The 14,267-nt window shown below is 40.9% G+C and overlaps 1 protein-coding gene across 2 annotated transcripts in view; it reads right to left on the bottom strand.

Moving 5' to 3' along the window:
- Positions 1–14,267, bottom strand: part of Nup160 (nucleoporin 160) — a 62,112-nt gene that overhangs the window by 30,518 nt on the left and 17,327 nt on the right. For both annotated transcript variants that reach the window (XM_021183053.1, XM_029474348.1), the window contains exons 8-17: positions 12,050–12,127; positions 11,261–11,358; positions 8,455–8,539; positions 6,298–6,366; positions 4,035–4,118; positions 3,651–3,821; positions 1,887–1,986; positions 1,417–1,582; positions 771–898; positions 8–168 (exon numbers count right to left, since the gene is read on the bottom strand). In XM_021183053.1, the coding sequence (XP_021038712.1) occupies positions 8–168; positions 771–898; positions 1,417–1,582; positions 1,887–1,986; positions 3,651–3,821; positions 4,035–4,118; positions 6,298–6,366; positions 8,455–8,539; positions 11,261–11,358; positions 12,050–12,127 (1,140 nt within the window). The remainder of the gene's footprint in view (positions 1–7; positions 169–770; positions 899–1,416; positions 1,583–1,886; positions 1,987–3,650; positions 3,822–4,034; positions 4,119–6,297; positions 6,367–8,454; positions 8,540–11,260; positions 11,359–12,049; positions 12,128–14,267) is intronic.

Below are 14,267 nucleotides of genomic sequence, written 5' to 3'. Positions count from 1 at the left end.
TACTTACTGCATCTCCTAGCCTTGTTAATAGCTGCTGTAAGATCAAGAGGTCTCGGCAGATCAGGAATCGAGTGCTGGCAATTTTATACACACCTCTACACACAATATATCCTGCTGTGCTACTACCATAGAGCTGGGAAAGATTCATTCGAACGTTCAAAGGCTGAGCTGTAACAAGAAAAAATGGAGTTAAATGCTGGCAAGATGGCTCAGTGGGTAAAGGAACCTGCCGCCAACCCTGATAAACTGAATTAACTCGCAGGACCCATACGGTAGGGAAAAGCTGATCCCTACATGTTGTCCTCTGAGCTCTGTCTATGTACCATAGCATGTGTGCATATATGTACATAAAATAAAATAAACAAATGTAATAAATTTAGAAGGAAAACTGGAATTAAATGTATCATTTAATTCTGCTTTTTTGAGACAGGGATCTTCTATGTGTAGTCCTGGCTGGCCTGGAACTTATGCTGCAGACCAAGCTGGTCTGGAACTCAGAGATCTGCCTCCCTCTGCCTGAGTGCTGGGATTAAAGGCGTGGCCATCATGCCTGGCTTTGTTAGTTCTAACTATGTGTGTGTGTCTGTATGTGGGTATGTGCACATGAGTGCAGGTAGCACAGACCAGAGATGTCAGATTCCTCTGGGGCTGGCTGTGCGTCACCTGACGTGGAAGTAGACTCAGTTCCTCTGGAAGAACAGTGCATCCTCTTAACCTCCGAGCCCACACCACTGAGTTCTGTAAAGCACACTTGTTGTTTCCTTGGTTACCTGGATCAAACCCCTTTTCCATTTCCACTTCTGTTTCATAATCCATTTCCCGTATAAGAAGTCCAATGGCGTGGACAGGGTTTCTGATCTCTTGCAGTTTACTACAAATGTCTTCCATCACATTTTCTCTACATGACAATTAGAAAATTCCCGTTACTACTGACAACATTTAAGACAGGCTCTATGTGTGCTGCTCACAGTAAAGTAGTGGAGAAAATCATTCTGACACAAGACACTCAAGAGTCCACATTAAATCACTCTCAACTTTTTAGGAATGACCCACAAAATGAATTCTAGGAAAATACTTGTGTATTTTTTTTTAAACATCATGCTTATTTAAGGGATTACAGAAGTATAATACTTTATGAATTTGTTTTCATTTGCCCTCTGTAACATCTGAAACAGGGGCTTCAGAGTAGTACACTTGCCTAGAATGTACAAGGTCAGGTTCTTCCACACGCACACACGTGCACGCACACACGCACGCACACACACACACACACACACCCAACCCTATTTAGAATCAAGGAAAATTACTTTAACATTAAACCATGACTTTTTATATACTTGACCATATATTAAAATCTGTGATAACAACACTGCCGAATTCCATTAGGAAATGTACTTTACCCTAAATTCTCCTTACACATCAATAGTGATCAAATCTTCCAAAATGTGTTCTGCAGCCTTCTCTGGAGATTGCAAGTTATAACAACTGGTTTCCATCAAAACTGCCATGTCCATGGTAACAGACTCTCCAATCATCCGGAGGCATTTTATAAGACATAAGACATCCCGTGCCACATCTGCATCTATGAGAGAGAATGTTAACATCGATGGCTGAAACCATGAAAGTCTATTGATTAATACATTAAATCGATGGCTGAAACCATGAAAGTCTATTGATTAATACATTAAAAGAGGCATCTGTAATTAGATAGAAAGAATCCCTTTTCCATAGCATATGTATTTAAGACTCTCCAGCTTAAAAAAAAAATCTTCAGTGAGTAAGGTAAACTCATCAAGACAGGTCGCAGTGGTAATTGATAATGTTTAACTGAAGTAAAATATAAGATTCACATTGGGAGGGGGTCAATTAGATAGAAAAATGATTACCATCTGATATGGTCGTCTCATCCTCCGTCAAAAGGTGCTCGTCGGGCAGGAGATACAAATGATCTACTAAGGAAGATGGCACCAGGAAAGACAGATACCCCTGCAAGTACAAACCTTTCCGTTATTTTCTTTTAAATAATTAAAAAAGAAACATGTAACTCATAATCCATAATGTATCATATAGACAACAAATTGTGCTATATAGAATATGTACACATAATTTTCCATGTCATTTTTTAACACTTGGAAGGGGCTAGAGGATGCAGTTCAGTGGTAAAGGGCTTACCTAATACATGCAGGCCTTAGGTTTGACTCTCAGCAGAGACACAAAAAGAAAGAACAATATTGTGAGCTAAGTCTTCCATTTTTTACCTGTATCTGTGTTCATCTGAGTGGTGATGTGTGTGTGTATGCCTACAGGATAATCTTGCTTGTCATTCCCCGGAATGCAGTGTTTCTCACTGGCCTGGAAATCACGAATTAGGGTAGACTGACTAGCAAGCTGTCTCTGTCTCCTCATCACTGCGACCATAAGCATGCACAACTATAACTGGCATTTCTTCATGGGTGCTAGGGTCTTTCGGCTTGTAAGGCAAAGACTTTACAGACTGAACTTAAAATCTACAGAATGTACTTAGACACTGAATGGTGAGGAAACAACAAATTTAAATCAAAAGACAATATAAAAAAAGATGGGGGCTGGAGAGATGGCTCAGTGGTTAAGAGCACTGGTTGCTCTTCTAAAGGTCCTGAGTTCACTTCCCGGCAACCACATGGTGGTTCACAACCAACTGTAATGGGATCAGATGCCCTCTTCTGGTGTGTCTAAAGACAGCAACAATGTACTCACCATACATAAAATAAATAAATAAATCTAAAAAAAAAAAAAAAAAAGATATAGTCTTAAGGTAGCAAGGAAATGGCCAGAAGATGGTGCTTCACGCCCTACAGCTAGAGTTACAAGTAATCTCCACTTGGCATGATCGCTAGGAATTGAATCAGGTTACTCTGTAGAAGTAGCAAGCACTCTTTTTTTTTTTTTGGTTTTTTTTTTTTTTTTGGTTTTTCGAGACAGGGTTTCTCTGTGTAGCCCTGGCTGTCCTGGCACTCACTTTGTAGACCAGGGTGGCCTCGAACTCNCACTTTGTAGACCAGGGTGGCCTCGAACTCAGAAATCCGCCTGCCTCTGCCTCCCGAGTGCTGGGATTAAAGGCATGCGCCACCACGCCCGGCTAGTAGCAAGCACTCTTAATCATTAAGCCATGTCTCCAGTTCCAGTATCTGTGTTAATGTGTGCTGAAATATTTACAGATATCAAGGCATCAGTGACTCAGGAAAAAAAAAATGAAGAAAAAGAAGAAGAGGAAGAGGAAAAAGAGGAGGAAGAAAACAAAAACAATGCAGAAAAGCAAATTGGGGTTGGAGATTCAGTTCAGTGCATTATGTGTGCTTGTTAGCATGAATAGGCTCAGATTCAATCCCTGGCACTAAGATCTACCCAGCTACCAACCAACCCTGTCACCAAAATCGAAGCTAATAATGAGTATGGGTGAAGGAAATACTGAAATTCTTGTGTTATCACCATTGTTGTTTTTGTTTGTTGAAGCAGAGGCTGACCTGGGATCCTAAGGGCATTCCCATGTAGTCTCTCAAATGTTAGGATATACAGGCCTGAGTCATTGTGCTGTTTTTGTAATTTCAACGTGCATCAATATAGTCTCCTTGAACTTTGCAGAGGAGCTCTGAATGCTCCAGTTCCCTTACTTTCTTCAGAAGGCACACCATGTTTGTGACAGGATTCAAATGTAGAGCGAGAGGGTGGGAGAGGGCTTCCTGATACTGGAGAACGCAGGCATAGAACTTGCACCAGAATTCCTGCTGTAACGTGCGGAATTCATCCTGGGAGAATTCATACTCAGTCACACTTCCTTGGAGCTGACAAACAGAGAAAAGTGAAACCTTTTGGGGGTTTTTCTTTACAAAATATTTCTTATGCATTAAATCCCATGGGATATGTAAATATCTATCAAACTCCCTAATGAAAAGGCTTAAGCATTTCTACTTTCTGCTACCATGATAAAAATGATCAAGTTTGACAGTTCAACTAGACAGACAACATTATCATTCCCACTCTTTCCCACACCTCACCTCATTTTCAACAGCTAAAGTAATTTCCTTTTTTAGTTCATTCCATGAAAGATCCAAGTTCCTCTCGGTACCTCGGCAGAAAATCTAAAATTAAAAGGAATATTTCAGAATATTATAAAATACTCACACTGAAGGAAGTCTGGCTTAAAAGTCCCTAAGGCAATATGTAACTACAGAGCAACCTCAGAAATGTCAGGAGTCCCTCCTGCTCTAATACTGCACAGATGATTTCTAGCAGCAACAACAAAGTTCAGAACCAGAATAACTTCCAGAAATCTGAATCCAAAAGAATTATAATGAAGTACATAGACCATTTAAAAAAATCAATTAAAATCAAAATAACTATTGCCCATTTGGAGAGAAAGGTCTATGGGATGTCAAAGACACATAGCCCAGGACCACACATAAGAGAAAGCTAGGGATGATGGTGGGTACTCCCCTAGGAAAGAGTTCAGCAGGAGTTTGGTAACTGCACTAATTATGTTTTTATATCTTAATTATATACTAGATACTATGAAAAGTGCTACTATACAACTGCATATTATTGCTGGGTGTGACAGTGCACAACTTTAATCCCAGTACTAAAGAGGCAGTGACAGGCAGATCTGAGTCTGAGGCCAGCCTGGTGTACAAAGCAAGATGCACGAGTTAGGAAAGTCAGGGCTACAGAAAGAAGCCCTGTCTCAAAAACAAACAAAACAAACAAACAACCCTCCCAATCCAAACCAAAAAACAACCCAACTAGTAATTATGAACAAGGACAAAATGATGATGAGAAGAAACTAAACAGAACACTTTACTCCGGAGTAATTATGTAGTTTTATCAGAGAGAAAACAGAAAACACATAGCAACCAGATAAACAAACAAATGTTCCTAGCCTGAAGAAAAGTCAAAGGCCTGTAAACTGTCACACCAGTAATTGTAGTGCTTTTGAAATNAAGGCAGGAAGATCAAAGTTCAANGCCAACCTGGTCTACATGGGGAATATGAAGCTAGTCTTAGCTATATAGTCAGATTGTCTTTAAAACACAATACCATGCAGGAGATGGTGGTGGATCTCTGGGAGTTCAAGGCCAGCCTGGACTACAGAGCTGGTTCTGGGACAGCCAAGACTACCAGAACAAAACCCTGTCTCCCCCACCGCCCATACACACACACAAAAGGCTGTGTGCTGTGCAGAATTGGTTCAGTGGTAATAGCACTTGCTGTGGTTCTTGCAAAGGACTAGTAGTTCAAGTCTCTGTATCCATAGTTGTTCACCACTCCTTCAGGCACAGGAGGCATGTGGTACACAGATACACATGCAGTCAAAACACTCATAACACAAAATAAAATAAATCTTAAAAAACCAAAAAAACTCACAATAACAAGAAAGGGGAAGAGAAGAAAGTAGAAGAGAAATTGTTTATTTATATTTAGAAAAATGGTAAGGAATTTTTTTTGTTGTTGTTGTTTTGAGACAGGGTTTCTCTGTGTAGCCCTAGCTGTCCTGGAACTCTGTAGACCAGGCTGGCCCCGAACTCAGAAATTGGCCTGCCTCTGCCTCCCGAGTGCTGGGATTAAAGGCGTGCACCACCACGCCCGGCAATGGTAAGGATCTTAAGTGGATCTGCTGTGTACACAATTAATCCCAACTACAGGGAGGTGGAGGCAGAAGGATCCAAAGTTCAAGGTCTGCCTCAAAAACTACACAAAAATAACAATAAAATACTTTTTGTAAAATAGTGAACAACGTTTAAGTCATGACTGAAAATAAAATATTTTCTGAGACAGTTTCACTATGCAATACAGACAGCTGCCTCCAATTCAGTACGCTTCTACTTCAGCCTCCTGAGTCCTGGGACTGTGGTCATGCATTATCTATCACACAGAGCTTGAAGCTAAAATACTCTGAGTCACCGAGACTTTGCACCCAGAACTTGGCCACTCACTATACTAACAAAGGGTATAAACGACAATATAACCAATCATAAATAACTTAAAAACTAATCTTTAAATCTCTTTCAAGGATAAAGCTTACATGCAGTGTAGAGTAATTTCTGTTTACAATAGTGTTGGCATACAATCTGCACTGTGGCATGCTCCCCTAATTACTTGGGAAAGAATTTCCTACTCCTATCTCTCAGCCAGGATTCTTATTTTGTGTAAAGAATGTTAAAACAAATTACAATAGTATTTATAAACACACACACACTCAATTATACCATCCAGCAATACAATCAGGAATAATTTGAAGTAAACATTAGATATTTTCTTGCTCACCTGTAAAGCTTTACATAAAGCTGCATTTATGAAGTGTCCTGGTGTAAAAAGGCTCCGCAAATACATTTCCTATTAGAAAATTAAAACAAAAGCTACTATGATTCTGAAAAAGATGAAGCTGGGAAAAATACAAAGGAATCGTGTGAATCCAACATGTGGATTTCTACTCCATGAACTGGACACTCTGCCCTTCTACACTTGAGCAACAATAAGCTGTACTGCAGAGACATGCTTTTACAGTGGAGACTGCAATGCTTTGGGGGTCAAGCTGCTATATCCGCCTGAATGGTACACATTTTTATAGAACACTACTGGGTACCACTGAAAAACAAAGGTGACAGCTGTCAATCTTAAATACAAAGGGTGGACCCAGCCTGGTGGTGACAGGGTAAAGAGCAGTTAGAACAAGTTGATTTCAAAACCATCTTCACAAGGACTCACAAATAAAAGAAAGTGACAACAGGTAAGCTAAATCAAAATTTAAAGTGCAGAAAACTCACAGGAGTATAGAGTAGAATAGAAAGCTGCCATGCTGCCTCACTGTTTTGAACAAGTCTTGAACCAGATTTGCTTCTAAGCATCAAGTCTGAGTGACCAGGTTCTTTCCTGCTGCTGAGCTTCTCGGTGGGTGACAACATGAGTACAATGGAACAAAAGGCTACTAACATCAGGGTGTGACGCCAGTCGTTATTAACTGTAGTAATAAGTAACCATTACCAAGGAACTCTAAGGAGTAACACTCGAACAACATTCAATTTCAGATACTTAAAGTGGGGTTTCCAGGAGCGGAAATCTTGGTCATTTCAGTTTAGCTCACTAAGGATCAACTAGAAACTTTCTTTCTTTTTTCTTTTTTTCCTTTTTTTCTTTTTTTCCAGACAGGGTTTCTCTGTGTAGGCTTGGGTGTCCTGGAACTCACTTTGTAGACCAGGCCGGCCTCAAACTCAGAAATCCACCTGCCTCTGGGATTAAAGGCATGCGCCACCACACCCGGCAAGAAACTTTCTTTTATTTAGCCTAAAGATATCTTTGAAAACATGGAGACTGGCCTATTATGCTTTATTGCATATTATCTTTATCAGAACTTTTTTTTTGTTTTGTTTTGTTTTTCGAGACAGAGTTGTTCTGTGTAGCCCTGGCTGTCCTGGAACTCTCACATCTGCCTGCCTCTGCCTCCTAAGTGCTGGGGTTAAAGACCTGCACCCACTACCCAGCTCTTTATCAGATTTTTAAACCCCTGATATGGTGCTTTAGATTGCACCCAGGTGTGGCATATGCAAGTCCTCTACAATCAAGCTATAGTCTTCAGAATTGATCTGAACTTCACAGAATGTTTAAGCAGATGGAACTACTAATTACTAAAATATGATTGTTACATGTTACATAATCATTGTCATGCTATATTTCACAAATGTATATAATTACTATGCCAAATGAAAGGTTTGGGGGCTGGAGAGACGGCTGAGTGGTTAAGAGCACTTGTTCTTACAGAGGAGCCAGTTTTGGTTCCTAGCCCATATATGGCAGCTTACCACCATCTATCACTCTAGTTCCCGGCAATCTGACACTCCATTTTGAACCCTGGGCATCAGGTGAGCACAGGGGGCACATACATACATGCAAGGAAAAGATGCCCATGCACATGACATAAAATTCTCAGCCACCAAAATGGCTCAGTAGGTGACTCTGTAAAGGTGCTCGTCACTAGGCCTGATGACCACAGTTCCACTCCTGGGCACACATGGTGAAGAGAGAGGACTGAAGGGTTACCTTCTGACCTCTGTCTCTGCACTGTGTGCATGCGTGTCTCACTGGCCCAGAGCACTTACTCCTATCAGTGAACACACTAGGAACTAACATATCACCCAGCGATGCCAATTCATCACAGGGACATAGGACTGAGGTATAGCTGTCTCCTCCAAGACAGCTAAACACACAGAATGTAGACTTTGTAAGGCAAGAGGTACTATCTGAGATCAAAAACAGGAAGGAAGCAGAATAAAGAGATGAAGTCTTGAAAATACTCTGCCAGCCCTATCTGAGAGCAGACGCTGAACATCTCAGCTGCATAAGCCAATGTATTTGCCTTCTCACTCAAATGACCTCAGGGTAAAAACTAATGCAAGTGGTTCCTACAGTAACAGTTTTCATACTTACTCTGGGGTCTTGATCGTCTCTGATGACAATTTCTTCTTCTGGCAGAGGCTGCATAAACACTGGATTCCACTGACCTGCAACATTACTACAGAAAAAACGTTCAAAAGTTTACCAAACACTGTCTACACACGTTGGCAGTATCTGAGCAGGAATGGCCTCATCAGAGAACCCATTGCAACCAACCACAGCTTTATCACTAAGCAGTTTACTGTCCTTGCATCTGTCCTTACTGTCTGCGTGTCTGCACAGGCGCAAAGGTGTGCATGTCCTCGTGCAGGCCAGGACTCAATGCTCAATGTCTTCCTCAACTGTTCTCCACCTTGTTTTAAATGATCTACGTATTTTATTATTATTATTATTGTGTGGAGATACCAGTTACACAGGTGCCACAATAGCTGTATGGAAGTCAGAGGGTCTCTTCCAAGTGTCTGCTTTAGCCTTCCAGAGGGAGTTCTGGAGACTCCCTCTGGTTGTTAGCCCCTACAGCTAGCACTTCCACTTACTGAGCTACTTCACTAGCCCCTGACCTGAGCTTTTTGAGACAGGGTTTCTCTCTGAATCCAGAGTTCATCAATTTAGCTAAACTATGCTGGTCAGCAAGCTCCAGAAATCCTCACGTCTGCCTTACCAGTGCACAATTCTAAGCCCGCACTGCCCCAACTGACTTGCTTTTACATAGGAACTGGGGATCAAAACTCAGGTCGTCATAAATTCATCGCAAACACTGCCAAATGAGCCATCTCCCAGACCCAAAGTTCTATGTTTAACAGGGAGCATCCTCAATTTAAAACCTGAAATATAAATCTACAAACAGCTGATTTTTACTATGTACTTAAATTTACTAGATATTATGTAAGATGCAATTCTTGACACTATTCTATTCATGTTTGCCTTACAATCTCCTTCAAGAATGTATTACCTTCAATCTGTAGCTGAGGAAATAAGTCCTTTTAAGGTCTTTCACAGCTGGTAAGCTGCTGGAAACCCTGAATCCAGAGCCCAGGCCTTCTTGTTTGATAAGCTGTGGTTGTACCCTGTAGCCCTAAGTGGCTTCAATCTCTCAATGTACTTCTGTGCTCAGCTCCAAGCTCATGGTTTTGAATGATACCTATAAGAATTAAACTAGTATTTTTCAAGGTCTGGCTTAGGATCAGAATAGACCTTGTAATTCTACTCTGAAGTTTAATGTTGAGGGTTCAATTTGTTTAAATGGTTCTTTTTTTTTTTTTTTTTTTTTTTTAAATGGTTCTTAAAGGAATCTTAAAAGGAGATGCTTCACACTTGATCTTAGCCAAAGGCCAATGAAGCGTTTCAGTGGTTATGTATTTCATTAAGAAAAAGTTTAAAGCCGGGCGTGGTGGCGCATGCCTTTAATCCCAGCACTTGGGAGGCAGAGGCAGGTGGATTTCTGAAGCCAGCCTGGTCTACAAAGTGAGTTCCAGGACAGCCAGGGCTATACATAGGAACCCTGTCTCGACAAACCAAAAAGAAAGTTTAAATCTGTTTATAAATATATTTGTAAATATTAAATTTTTTTTAGATTAAGCTCAGTGTTGTGGCACACACTTTTAACCCCAGCACTGGGGAGGCAGATGGATCTGAGTTTGAGGTCAGCCTTGTCTATAGGAGTTCCAGGACAGTCAGGGATATTCAGAGAAACCCTTGAGAACCAAAACAATTTAACACTATTTTTGAATCACATATATGATATGTGTGTGTCCATGTGAGTGTACGTGTCCTGGGAAGCAAGAGGGCTATGACCCTCTGTAGCTGGAGTCCCAGGCAGTTAGTTATAAGCCACCCTACAGGGGTGCTGGGACTCAACTTCAACCCCTTCTAAGAGCAGTCTGAGTCTTAATTGTTGAGCCATTTCTCCGAGACCACAGCTAAAAAGTTAAAAGTAAACCAATGTATAATAGATAAAGTATATCTAACAGTAGAGGTTATCAAAACATAAAATTGTGCAATACAAGGGCTGGTGAGATGGCTCAGTGGTTAAGAGCACCGACTGCTCTTCTGAAGGTCCCAAGTTCAAGTCCCAGCAACCACATGGTGGCTCACAACCATCTGTAACAAGATCTAACACCATCTTTCGAAGTGTCTGAAGATAGCTAGTGTACTCACATATAATAAATAAATAAATCTTAAAAAAATTGTGCAATACAACTTTTCATCCTAAAATACTAGTTTTGTTCTATAGCTCATTTTTGCTTCTTACTCGCACTCTCCTTCTCCCTCTCCCTCCCTCAAGGTATCACATATTGCAGGGGAGCCCTGAACTCACTATGTAGCTGAAGATGGCCTTGGATTTCTAACCCTTTGCCTCTACTTCCTTCCTTCTGGAACTGCAACCATGCTTGTATGAGGCGCTGGGCTCTGAGTGCAAGGAAGGCACCCTACTCACTGAGCCGGATTCTGAGCCCTGAAGCTCATTTTTTCAGAAGGAGAAAAGTTTCCTATTTTAAAAAGTTTCAAATAACCATACTAATTTAATCTATCTTTGATCTTTATTTAAGGAGATTGAGAATAAAAAAGAACTTCAATGTTTTTGTTAAGTTGTGGGCATAAGGACATTAGAGTATTAGTAGTGAGATTCCAAATTACTGCTACTGTTTTGGGGGTACCTCTCCTAAGAAATATGCTATTTTATCTTAGCTCAATCCTAAGCATATTTGATTTCCACAAAATCCAGACAAACACATCAGAATCCTTTGAACTAAATATTTGGCTCTACACGGAAAAGGTCTCATCTCAGTATGGCGCTGTCTAGGGTAACATAGGAAGAGAAAGGTTAAATATTCCATACTGTTCGAAGTTGATATATTTCACAATTGTTTGGTTCTCAGCATCATGCCACAGGGCCCAGATATCCGTTGAGGTTAAGGCAAAATCGACTAGTGTCTCCTAGGAAGAAATGGGAAAAAGAAAGAAAGAAAAGGGAGCAGAGACTAAGTTTGTATTGACAAGAGAACAAAATGCATGACAGCACAACATGCCCCATGAACTTGATAAAATCCAACTTAAACTGTTTCTATGCATGAAGAGGGGCTGGAGAGATGGTTCAGAGCACTGGCTGCTCTCACAAAATACTCTGGTTCAATTCCCGGCACCCACATGCTGGGCTCTCAATCGTCTATATATGAAGTACCTTAAGACTATAACCCTGGGGCTGGAGAGATGGCTCAGCAGTTAAGAGCACTGACTGCTCTGCCAAAGATCCTGAGTTCAAATCCCAGCCACGACATGGTGGCTCACAACCATCCGTAATGAGATCTGTTGCCCTCTTCTGGTGTGTCTGAAGACAGCTACAGTGTACTTACATATAATAAATAAATCTTTAAAACAAAAAAAGAATATAATCCTATAAAAACACAATGGGGGTAAGGAATTTTGAGACAGTCTCACTACTGTGAGACTCTACTTGGCAATTACAGAAAGTTGCTAAGTTGGTTTGAAACTCCTATGTTTAAATGACCCTGTCTCAGATTAAAAAAAAAAAAAAAAAGCTATGGTTAGAGGGCAAGCAACCTCCCCAGGGTATGGCCAACACTTCCTTCCTGCACCTGTGTGAAATGCACAGGACGGTTTAACTTACCTGAGAAGTGAACAGGGAAGAAATGTGATCTAAACTATAGCGATTATTCTCAGTGCTCACCAACTGGAAAACGCAGAACTGTTGAAAAGCAAGTTAACAGTTCATTACTTCATACAATCACCATGTTATTCTTCTAAGGAGAGAATTCACAATTCTCCTGTCTCTGAGTGCTGGGAATACAGGTGTGTGCCACCAAACTTAACTAAAATATAACAAAGTTTCCATCTTAACCATTTTTAAGAATGCAGTTTATAGAGGGCTGGAGAGATGGCTCAGCTGTTAAGAGTACTAACTGGTCTTCCTGAGTTCAATTCCCAGCAACTTCACAACCATCTGTAATGGGATCTGATGCCCTCTTCTGGTGTGTCTGAAGACAGCTACAGTATACTCACATACATAAATTAAATAAATCAATCGTAAAAAAAAAAAAGAATGCAGTTTATATATATTGACATTGCTGTGCTACCCATATGCAGGACGCTGCATCTTGCAAAATTGAAACTTTACTCCCATCAAAAACTTCCCACACACGTGTGCAAATTTAAAATACATAATATACAAAATATAAATACTATGTATAAATTATATAAACATATAAAAGTATTTTTCGTAAATAACGGTTGAAGTCTAGGTTTAGTTCAGTGGTAGAGTCATTGACTTAAGTGTGCAAGGCCTTGGGTTCAATCCCTTACATTAGATGAAAAGACTAAGCCGGGCGTGGTGGTGCACGCCTTTAATCCCAGCACTTGGGAGGCAGAGGCAGGCGGATTTCTGAGTTCGAGGCCAGCCTGGTCTACAAAGTGAGTTCCAGGACAGCCAGGGCTACACAGAGAAACCCTGTCTCGAAAAACCAAAAAAAAAAAAAAAAAAAAAAAAAAAAAAAAAAGACTAAACAAAAACAAGGAAATTAAGGCACAAGATACTTATGAAAATATTTTTGACAATTTTTACTAAAGAAAATTCACTGTGCACTGACAATGCAATGTCCTGTGTCTTTTAAGTAGGCAAGTACTCACAGTAAGTTAAAATCTTTTACATTTATTTAGTTTATGTATGAGGATTCAAGTGTGTGTGTAGGTCAACCTGCAGGAATTGGTTCTGGGAACCAAGCTTAGGCTGTCAGGCATGGATGCAAACACTGGGACCCACTTAGTCATCTTGTCACCACCCTCCTTTAACCGCTTTTTAAAAAAAGTTTTTTTTGAGACAAGACCTATTTATATAGCTTTGGTTGTCTTGGAACTATGCAGGCCAGGCTGGCCTCAAACTCAGATTGCTCAGATTGGACTGTCCCTGCCTTCCAAGTGCTGGGATGAGAAGCATGTGCCACCATGCCTAGCTTTAAAAAATGTTATTTTTAGAAAGAGAAAATTATAATTTTTTCCCCCAGTAGTGGGGATTAAAACCTAGGACTTTACTCATTGTAGGTAGTTTTACCACTAAGTTATAGTCCCAGTGTCACAAGCAAGCTATAAGGGAAAAAAATAAACACTGGCTTGTCTTCTGAGAAAAAGAGGTGTATGAAATATGTAGGGTAGCTGGAGATGGCTTAGCAGATAAGAAGACTTACGGAAACTGGGTCCCATCCCTTGTACCAGACAGCTCGCTAACTTCAGCTCCAAGGGACCTGACATCTTCTAGACTCTTATGTCACCTGTCCACATGTGTGTGCATACTCACACAAACACATATGGACACACAAAAATAAATCTTAACAAATAAAAGTAAAAGGTCTATGTAGGGGATGAAGGTATAGTTCAGTGACAGTACAAATGTGTATGTATAAGACCAAAATTTAAAAAATGTTGCACATTTTTAATCCGAGCACTTGGATCTCTAAGTTCCAGTTCAGCCAGTGATACTACAGAGTCTGTCTCAAAAAACAACAAACAGCTCTTCCGGTCTGACCAGCAATGGGGTAGCTAGGGCGCAGGGTCGGCTGACACCCACCAGCTGCCCACGACACCCGCCACAGAATCTTGGGACTTCTGGTGGGTGGAACAGAGCTTCTGCTCCAATCCAATCTCGCGGGACCTGAGACTGCTTTAGTAAGGGAAGCAGAAAGCCGACCTGAGTGGGGCCACAGCCTCTTCCTGTCTGACCAGCACCGGGGTGGCTGGGGCGCGGGGTCAGCTGACACCCGCCACAGGATCTTGAGAATTCTGGTGAGTGGAACACAGCTTCTGCTCCAGTCCAATCACGCGGGACCTGAGACTGC

Source organism: Mus caroli, chromosome 2 (assembly GCF_900094665.2).
Source record: "Mus caroli chromosome 2, CAROLI_EIJ_v1.1, whole genome shotgun sequence".
NCBI lineage: Eukaryota > Metazoa > Chordata > Mammalia > Rodentia > Muridae > Mus > Mus caroli.
Note: the sequence above shows the minus strand (reverse complement) of the source record. Positions and strands in the feature narration are given on the sequence as shown.